This window comes from Oncorhynchus mykiss, chromosome 15, assembly GCF_057628025.1.
Source record: "Oncorhynchus mykiss isolate SJ-2025 chromosome 15, ASM5762802v1, whole genome shotgun sequence".
NCBI lineage: Eukaryota > Metazoa > Chordata > Actinopteri > Salmoniformes > Salmonidae > Oncorhynchus > Oncorhynchus mykiss.
Window position 1 is genome coordinate 15,318,611 of NC_143036.1, and position 10,367 is coordinate 15,328,977.

Here is a 10,367-nt window from a genome sequence, read left to right on the forward strand (position 1 = left end):
ACAACTACAGGTTTTAAAGGTGTGATTCAGATACCAACAAACCCTCACATAATTCCAATGGAAATATGGCACACACACACAACATAAACCAAATGCACATACACCCAGACATCACGCTCAGAGCTGGAATTATGTTTACAGTATTCTGTTTATGAGCACCTGCTTGACTACCTGTTTGTTAGAACCAGTAGGTCAAATTGAACTGTCAGAGAGATGGAAAGATGCTAGATGAGAGGGGTACAGGAAGAGAGAGAGGCTAGAGGAGAGGGGTACAGGAAGAGAGAGAGGCACATGAAGAGAGAGGCTAGAGGAGAGGGGTACAGGCAGAGAGAGGCTAGAAGAGAGGGGTACAGGAAGAGAGAGGCTAGAAGAGAGGGGTACAGGAAGAGTGAGGCTAGAAGATGGGTACAGGAAGAGAGAGGCTAGAGGAGAGGGGTACAGGAAGAGTGAGGCTAGAAGAGGGGTACAGGAAGAGAGAGGCTAGAAGAGAAGGGAACATGAAGAGAGAGGCTAGAGGAGAGGGGTACAGGAAGAGAGAGGCTAGAAGAGAGGGGTACAGGAAGAGAGAGGCTAGAAGAGAGGGGTACAGGAAGAGAGAGGCTAGAAGAGGGGTACAGGAAGAGAGAGGATAGAGCAGAGGGGTACAGGAAGAGAGAGGCTAGAAGAGAGGGGAACAGGAAGAGTGAGGCTAGAAGAGAGGGGAACAGGAAGAGTGAGGCTAGAAGAGAGGGGTACAGGAAGAGAGAGGCTAGAGGAGAGAGGTACAGGAAGAGAGAGGCTAGAAGAGGGGTACAGGAAGAGAGGCACATGAAGAGAGAGGCTAGAAGAGAAGGGAACAGGAAGAGAGAGGTTAGAGGAGAGGGGTACAGGAAGAGAGAGGCTAGAAGAGAGGGGTACAGGAAGAGAGAGGCTAGAAGAGAAGGGAACAGGAAGAGAGAGGCTAGAGGAGAGGGGTACAGGAAGAGAGAGGCTAGAAGAGAGGGGTACAGGAAGAGTGAGGCTAGAAGAGGGGTACAGGAAGAGAGAGGCTAGAGGAGAGGGGTAGAGGAAGAGAGAGGCTAGAAGAGAAGGGACCATGAAGAGAGAGGCTAGAGGAGAGGGGTACAGGAAGAGAGAGGCTAGAAGAGAGGGGTACAGGAAGAGAGAGGCTAGAAGAGAGGGGTACAGGAAGAGAGAGGCTAGAAGAGAGGGGTACAGGAAGAGAGAGGCTAGAGGAGAGGGGTACAGGAAGAGAGAGGCTAGAAGAGAGGGGAACAGGAAGAGTGAGGCTAGAAGAGAGGGGAACAGGAAGAGTGAGGCTAGAAGAGAGGGGTACAGGAAGAGAGAGGCTAGAGGAGAGAGGTACAGGAAGAGAGAGGCTAGAAGAGGGGTACAGGAAGAGAGGCACAGGAAGAGAGAGGCTAGAGGAGAGGGGTACAGGAAGAGAGAGGCTAGAAGAGAAGGGAACAGGAAGAGAGAGGCTAGAGGAGAGGGGTACAGGAAGAGAGAGGCTAGGAGAGAGGGGTACAGGAAGAGAGAGGCTAGAAGAGATGGGTACAGGAAGAGAGAGGCTAGAGGAGAGGGGTACAGGAAGAGAGAGGCTAGAGGAGAGGGGTACAGGAAGAGAGAGAGGCTAGAGGAGAGGGGTACAGGAAGAGAGAGAGGCTAGAGGAGAGGGGTACAGGAAGAGAGAGAGGCTAGAGGAGAGGGGTACATGAAGAGAGAGGCTAGAAGAGAGGGGCTAGAGGAGAGGGGTACAGGAAGAGAGGGGCTAGAGGAGAGGGGTGCAGGAAGAGAGGGGCTAGAGGAGAGGGGTACAGGAAGAGAGAGGCTAGAGGAGAGAGGTACAGGAAGAGAGAGGCTAGAAGAGAGGGGTACAGGAAGAGAGAGGCTAGAGGAGAGGGGTACAGGAAGAGAGGGGCTAGAAGAGAAGGGAACAGGAAGAGAGAGGCTAGAGGAGAGGGGTACAGGCAGAGAGAGGCTAGAAGAGAGGGGTACAGGAAGAGTGAGGCTAGAAGAGAGGGGTACAGGAAGAGAGAGGCTAGAGGAGAGGGGTACAGGAAGAGTGAGGCTAGAGGAGAGGGGTACAGGAAGAGAGAGAGGCTAGAGGAGAGGGGTACAGGAAGAGAGAGAGGCTAGAGGAGAGGGGTACAGGAAGAGAGGCTAGAGGAGAGGGGTACAGGAAGAGAGGCTAGAGGAGAGGGGTACAGGAAGAGTGAGGCTAGAGGAGAGGGGTACAGGAAGAGAGAGAGGCTAGAGGAGAGGGGTACAGGAAGAGAGAGAGGCTAGAGGAGAGGGGTACAGGAAGAGAGGCTAGAGGAGAGGGGTACAGGAAGAGAGAGAGGCTAGAGGAGAGGGGTACGGGAAGAGAGAGGCTAGAGGAGAGGGGTACAGGAAGAGAGGCTAGAGGAGAGGGGTACAGGAAGAGTGAGGCTAGAAGAGAGGGGTACAGGAAGAGAGAAGCTAAAAGAGAGGGGTACAGGAAGAGAGAGGCTAAAAGAGAGGGGTACAGGAAGAGGCTAGAAGAGAGGGGTACAGGAAGAGAGAGGCTAGAGGAGAGGGGTACAGGAAGAGAGAGGCTAGAGGAGAGGGGTACAGTAAGAGAGAGGCTAGAGGAAGAGAGAGGCTAGAAGAGAGGGGTACAGGAGGAGAGGCTAGAAGAGAGGGGTACAGGAAGAGAGAGGCTAGAGGAGAGGGGTACAGGAAGAGAGAGGCTAGAGGAGAGGGGTACAGTAAGAGAGAGGCTAGAGGAGAGGGGTACAGGAAGAGAGAGGCTAGAGGAGAGGGGTACAGGAAGAGAGAGAGGCTAGAGGAGAGGGGTACAGGAAGAGAGAGGCTAGAAGAGAGGGGCTAGAGGAGAGGGGTACAGGAAGAGAGGGGCTAGAGGAGAGTGGTACATGAAGAGAGGGGCTAGAGGAGAGGGGTACAGGAAGAGAGAGGCTAGAGGAGAGGGGTACAGGAAGAGAGAGGCTAGAAGAGAGGGGTACAGGAAGAGTGAGGCTAGAGGAGAGGGGTACAGGAAGAGAGAGGCTAGAGGAGAGGGGTACAGGAAGAGAGAGAGGCTAGAGGAGAGGGGTACAGGAAGAGAGAGGCTAGAGGAGAGGGGTACAGGAAGAGAGAGGCTAGAAGAGAGGGGTACAGGAAGAGAGAGGCTAGAAGAGAGGGGTACAGGAAGAGAGAGGCTAGAGGAGAGGGGTACAGGAAGAGGAGGCTAGAGGAGAGGGGTACAGGAAGAGAGAGAGGCTAGAGGAGAGGGGTACAGGAAGAGAGATGCTAGAAGAGAGGGGCTAGAGGAGAGGGGTACAGGAAGAGAGGGGCTAGAGAAGAGGGGTACATGAAGAGAGGGGCTAGAGGAGAGGGGTACAGGAAGAGAGAGGCTAGAGGAGAGGGGCTAGAGGAGAGGGGTACAGGAAGAGAGGGGCTAGAGGAGAGGGGTACAGGAAGAGAGGGGCTAGAGGAGAGGGGTACAGGAAGAGTGAGGCTAGAGGAGAGGGGTACAGGAAGAGAGAGGCTAGAGGAGAGGGGTACAGGAAGAGAGAGAGGCTAGAGGAGAGGGGTACAGGAAGAGAGAGGCTAGAGGAGAGGGGTACAGGAAGAGAGAGGCTAGAAGAGAGGGGTACAGGAAGAGAGAGGCTAGAAGAGAGGGGTACAGGAAGAGAGAGAGGCTAGAGGAGAGGGGTACAGGAAGAGAGAGGCTAGAAGAGAGGGGTACAGGAAGAGAGGCTAGAGGAGAGGGGTACAGGAAGAGTGAGGCTAGAAGAGGGGTACAGGAAGAGAGAGGCTAGAAGAGAGGGGTACAGGAAGAGTAAGGCTAGAAGAGGGGTACAGGAAGAGTGAAGCTAGAAGAGGGGTACAGGAAGAGAGAGGCTAGAAGAGAGGGGTACAGGAAGAGAGAGGTTAGAAGAGAGGGGTACAGGAAGAGAGTGAGAAGAAGGGTTGGAGGAGAAGAATGATTGATGGGCAAGTGACATTAAGATGGATGGTGTAACATCTCAGCTGTACAGGAGATTGGCGGCACCTTAATTGGGGAGGACAGGCTCATGGTAATGGCTGGAGCGGAATAGGTGGAATGGTATTAAACACATAGTTTACATGTGCTTGATGCCATTCCATTCATTCCCTTCTGGCCATTATTATGAGATGTCCTCCCCTCAGCAGAATCCTGTGCTCAGCAACATGTTCACTTCCAATTTACTGTATACAATCTTGAGCAGCTGAACAGCTCGTTCCATATTCCATGTTCTATTCTGCTACTGGTTTACCTGGACTCCCAACAACTTACCTCGATTCACAACAACTCTATTCTCTTTATTTACCAGTGGTCAAAGTCCTATCTTCTTTAAAGACCATGAGTTGGAAATAAATGTCAAATTGTACTGTCAATTTCTCAATATATGTTCACCATGTCTGCCTCAATGGCATGCAGGTTCCTTATCCTTTTGTACCATGCCATTGTTTGTTACCTGTGAATAGGTGTGCATGCATACGCAGTATTCTTTTCATTCCCTTCCAGCTGGCCAGGGCTCATCACAGGCAGTCCCTCCTGAGACGGTGCACGCTGTCCTGGCAGCAGGTAGCAGGCGAGTCCCTGGCTCAGAAATGGGCCTCTGCCGACCAACTGCATCAACACATCCTGCTACGGAGGAGCCTGGGCAACTGGAAAAGGGTGAGTCTATGAACACCACACACACACACACACACACACACACACACACATCATTTAGCAGACGTGCTTGTCCAGAGCGACTTACAGTGAGTGCATTCATCTTAAGTAGCTAGGTCGGAAAACCACATTTCAGTCATAGTAAGTAAATGTTTCCTCAATAACGTAGCTATCAACAAAGTCAGAACTAGTAAGGGGGAAGAGAGTCAAGTGTGAGTGTTAGTTTACGGAAGTTTCTTGGGTGGGTTTTCAGGGGGGTGCAGTGGGATTATTTAAGATACTCTTTAAGAGGTAGCGTTTCAGATGTTTTCAGAAGATGGGCAGGGATTTATGAAACCGGTTCTACCATTGGGGTGCCAGGAGAGAGAAGAGCTTGGACTGGGCTGAGCAGAGTACTCGGGTTGGGGTGTAGGGTTTGAGCATAGCCTGAAGGTAGGAAGGTGCAGTTCCTCTTGCTGTTCCGCAGGTAAGCACCATGGTCTTGTAGTGGATGCGAGCTTCAACTGGAAGTCAGTGGAGTGTGTGGAGGAGTGGGCTGACATGAGAGAACTTGGGAAGGTTGAACACCAGGTGTGATGCAGCGTTTTGCAGGGGTTTAATGGCACAAGTGGGGAGCCCAGCCAACAGTGAGTTGCAGTAGTCCAGACGAGAGATGACAAGTGCCTGGATTAGGACCTGCACTGCTTCCTGTGTGAGGTAGGGTTGTACTCTACAGATGTTGTAGAGCATGAACCTGCAGGAGCGAGTCACAGCGTTGGTGTTTGCAGAGAACAACAGGGTGTTGTCCAGGGTCAAGCCAAGGTTTTTTGCACTCCGAGAGGGGGACACTGTGGAGTTGTCAACCGTGATGGAGAGGTCTTGGAGCAGGCAGGCCTTCCCCGGGAGGAAGAGCAGCTCCGTTGAGTTTGAGGTGATGATGCCGAGATATCTGCCAGGCACGCAGAGATGCGTGTCAGAAGCAAGGTGGAAAATGAACACACGCCAAATGTGGGTAGAGTTTGTCATTGGTGGGTAAGAATGTCTATTTCACCAGCCATGTTGGTGGGTGGTTACAGAGAATTTGGGAACCGTTTTCTTTCAATCCAAAGCCCACATGTAGAAGTTGGTCCAATTGACCTGAAAGGCTACTAAAGTGTGACTTTTATATTCACATGCTAGGTTGTTCAATGTTAGAGTCTGCGACAACGGTCTGCTGCTAGGAAGACGTCGCAGTCTGAGATTTTTTCATCACAGACAAACAAGTGACCAAGTTACCACGGCAATGGCCCATCCCTTAAAGTGGCAGCTGAACGAACATTTGTCTCACCTAATGATTAAGCAATACCCCACTACTTCTTACTAGTAATACATTTGTTTTAGAAACATTGGCTGGTTGACCAAAAAGTTAATTTTAGTGAAGGAGAAAAGTAGTTGAGTGTCATCCGCATAACATTGATAGGATATATAATGTGAGGATATGACGGAGCCTAGTGACTTGGTGTAGAGAGAAGAGGAGAGGGTCTAGAACCGAGCCCTGGGGGACACCAGTAGTGGGAGTGTGTGGTGCAGACACAGATCCTCTCCACGTCACCTGGTAGGAACGGTCTGCCAGGTAGGATGCAGAGCCTGAGATGCCCAGTTGTGAGAAGGCGGAGAGGAGGATCTGATGGTTCAGAGGGTCAAAGGCAGCGGATAGATCTAGGAGGATGAAAACAGAGGAGAGAAAGTCCGCTTTGGCAGTGCGGATGGCCTCCGTGACACAGAGAAGAGGAGTCTTGGTTGAGAAACCGGTCTTGAAGATCTCCAGAGATGGTCTGGGATGGGGTCGAGCTGGCATTTCGGACGGCCAGACCTCACTAGTCACAGTATTTCATCTGGAGAGAGAGGGGAGAAAGAGGTCGAGGCGTAGGGTAGTTCTGTGTGAGTGGGACCAGTGGACTCAATAGGCTGAGTGAATGATGAGCGGATGTCGTCAACCTTCTTTTCAAAGTGGTCAGCTGCAGAGAGGGAGGGGTGGGGGGGTGGAAGATTAAGGAGAGAGAAGGTAGATAAGAGTTTACTAAGGTTAGAGGCAGAAGCTTTACATTTAGTGATAGAAAGTGGCTTTAGCAGCAGATACAGAAGAAGAGAAGGTAGAGGGGAGGGGTGTTTCCATGAGATCAGTAGGCAAACAGCCTCTAGTATAGATGAGGTCAAGCATATTGCCTGCCTTGTGAGTTTGAGGGGACTGGGAAAGGGTGAGGTCAAAAGAGGCAAGGAGGGGAAAGAAACAGGTGGAAATAAATGAATCGAAGCCAGACAGACATTGGGAGGTTGAAGTCGCCCAATAAGAGCGGTGAGCCCATTGTCAGGAAATGAGCTTATCAAGGTGTCAAGCTCATTGAGGAATTCTCTAAGGGCACCTGATGGGTGATCGAGTAGGTGGACAAGTGAAGAAATGGACAGGTGAGGGAGGGAGAAAAGAGAAAATCTCCACTTAGGACAAATGAGTAGCCCTGTGCCATCACCACGACAACCAGATGGTCTCGGACTATGCGAGAACAAGTAGTCAGATGAAGAGAGAGAAGCTGGAGTAGTAGTATTCTCTGGGATGATCCAGGTCTCTGTCTGGGTCAATAAGGGCAGCATGGACTAAGACGAACACAGCGTTCTTGACCGCAGATAAGCATGTCCAAACCCTGCCGGAGACAAGGAATTCCTCATGGGTTGTGTGCGCAGGGTACACTAAATTAGAAGGGCTGCAGCCAAGGGGTGGGGAGAGTCTGTAAAACCTACAGGGAGAGGAGTGAACAGGCATATTAAAACACACAGTTGACAAAGCTACAAAAGAGCAGAATTAACTATTCTGAAAATAACTAGGTAAGATACTGTTGCAGGAATTAAATTCCTCTGTTTTAATACCCAGTTAAAATCAAACACTCTGTCAATTCATAAGGATTTGTATGACCCTTATTTGTATAAAATGGACAGAAGCACAATCTTAGTCAACCAGCAGCTTTTATTCACAAGAGTACTGCTCATTACACATTTTGCCACAGGTTATAAACTGAAAATGACGTCATTAGTTTCAGTACCAGCCCGTGTCATCTCTGTTCTAGTACAATGGCTGTATGGTTCTCACATGTCTCTCCCTATTAAGATAATATATGACTGAGCCAAGGTCAGCTAGTGTAGATAAGCCTTCTAGCCAGACTGGCTATAAGTTCATTCATGTCTACCATGGTACAGACAGTCATTGTTCTAATTCTTGATTATATTTACACACATTATATTCAGTACTAGGATTAAAAAGAAAATTCATACATATACAGTAACATAATAGTATTCTGATTAGTACATATACAGTAACATAATAGTATTCTGATTAGTACATATACAGTAACATAATAGTATTCTGATTAGTCAGTCCTGATTTGAAATGTATACATAATTAGTCATCATCAAAATTCCCTTAACAGATACTCAAGTAAGAGTAGAGCCTTTCTTTCCTTCCTCGAACAACACCGCAGAACAGTCTTTTTTAATGTAACCTTTATTTAACTAGGCAAGTCCGTTATGAACAAATTCTTATTTACAATGACGGCCTACACCGGCCCAACCCGGACAACGCTGGTCCAATTGTATGCCGCCCTATGGGACTCCCAATCATGGCCGGTTATGATACAGCCTGGATTGTTTTGGCTGCAGTCTTAGTTTTGGCCATGAGACTGCCACTGACATGACCGCCGCTGACACGACCACTGCTGACAAACCAGGGCAGACTGAAGAACTAACTGCTGATTGCCTTGCAGAGGAGAAACCTCTCCCCCTCCAATACAGCCACTGATGACCAAAACAACAGTCACAAATTGCCCTGCCCCTTCATCCTGGTTGATGTGTCAACAATCATCTGCTAGTTATGAGCAGTGAGCAGTTCACACACCAAGTAGGCTACTGGGGAGAGGCAGCACCCAAAGTAGATGGCCCTAGCTAGCTAGACAGTACTAGACAACAGATGAAGACAAAAATGACACCTATCCCTCCTGGAGATATCAGGCGTTCTCTAGCGATACATAGAAGCACACTAACTCTCACACAAATAGAGACTGAGGCAAACAAATGGCCACTCTGTAATTTTTCCAACATAAATACATTATAAAACTGATCTCAGTGTAATAGTGACGCGGTGGGCAGTCTTTGGTATATCAGTCCCTATTGATATGGACATTCCTGTGTACTGTATCCAGACCTGACCCGTTATCCAGACCTGACCCGTTATCCAGACCTGACCCCTTATCCAGACCTGACCCGTTATCCACCCCTGACCCTTATCCACCCCTGACCCGTTATCCACCCCTGACCCATTATTCACCCCTGACCCCTTATCCAGACCTGACCCCTTATCCACCCGTTATCCAGACCTGACCCCTTATCCACCCCTGACCCCTTATCCACCCCTGACCCGTTATTCACCCCTGACCCCTTATCCAGACCTGACCCCTTATCCACCCCTGACCCCTTATCCACCCCTGACCCCTTATCCAGACCTGACCCGTTATCCACCCCTGACCCCTTATCCACCCCTGACCCCTTATCCACCCCTGACCCGTTATCTACCCCTGACCCGTTATCCACCCCTGACCCGTTCTGTTTTACATGTTCTGGCTCAGCTGAAGGATCACTGCATGGTTCTGGAGGGGCGGGCCGAGCGGTTCTGGCGCACGCATACTCTGAAGAGGGCTCTGATTGGACTGCTAGATCACGTGACCCAGGAGAGGATGGCAGATTGGGATCGGGAGCAGCAGGCTCAGGAACACAGTACCAGGTGGGTGTGTTTACATGGGCCTTTACTGCCTGTACCAATAACACCTGTCCTAGAAACATGACACCTGTCCTAGAAACATGATCTTGCTGTGTAAGATGCAGACATGCTCCATATGTAGGACCTGACTGTATAATTGCTTGGTGTAAGGGATTTCTAAGTTGTTCTGTCTGTCTGTCTGTCTGTCTGTCTGTCTGTCTGTCTGTCTGTCTGTCTGTCTGTCTGTCTGTCTGTCGCTCTCCGTCCTTGTCCCAGGCGGGTGGTGCGGAGCTGTTTCCAAGCCTGGAGACGGTATCCGGGGTGGCTGCGTGAGGAGAGAGGGAGGGAGACCAGGAGGGAGCAGCTGAGACGCCGAGTGGCAGAGGTCCTCCCTGACTTCTGCTCTTCTCCTCTGGACTGTACCTGGGAACAAGGCCCTCTGTGACCCACAGAACACACACATGTACAGTAGACATACGTACAGTACACTCAGACAGACAGGCAGGCAGGCAGAGAATACTGGCATAGAGGATAAATCAGTGGATAGGACCCAAAGCAGATGATTAAGTTGCTGCTGTAACAAGCACACACATACCAGCTGTTGGTCTACCTTCATTACCTGAGAAAGGTGGATACAACTTTTAATGAAGACAGTTTGGAAACTTTTGTAACAGCAATGACTCATTTAAAATTGCAGTTAAAATTCAGGTTATTTAATATTTTTGAAGTCACAGTTTGATGCAGTTTGACAAGAGCTTGAAGCCATACAAAATAAAAAGCATTATGTTATTCATATCACCATAAACGATTCTCACTGTGGGTAGTCTGTCGAAGTTGTTCTCCCACAACTCTGTGCTTTTGTTGTTTTATTCTCTTAAGTCCTGTGTAGCTCAGTTGGTAGAGCATGGTGCTTTCAGCTGAGCCAGAACATGGAAAAGGTCTTTGGGCCAGTAACTTAAAGGTTGC

The 10,367-nt window shown here is 49.6% G+C and overlaps 1 protein-coding gene across 2 annotated transcripts in view; it reads left to right on the plus strand.

Annotated features, from left to right (window-relative positions):
- LOC110489651 (coiled-coil domain-containing protein 191) overlaps positions 1-10,206 on the plus strand; it is a 35,660-nt gene extending 25,454 nt beyond the window's left edge. For both annotated transcript variants that reach the window (XM_021562395.3, XM_090199353.1), the window contains 3 exons: positions 4,493-4,645; positions 9,271-9,425; positions 9,678-10,206. In XM_021562395.3, coding sequence (XP_021418070.3) covers positions 4,493-4,645; positions 9,271-9,425; positions 9,678-9,846 — 477 coding nt within the window. In that variant the 3' untranslated portion in view covers positions 9,847-10,206. The remainder of the gene's footprint in view (positions 1-4,492; positions 4,646-9,270; positions 9,426-9,677) is intronic.
- Positions 10,207-10,367: the final 161 nt, after the last annotated feature.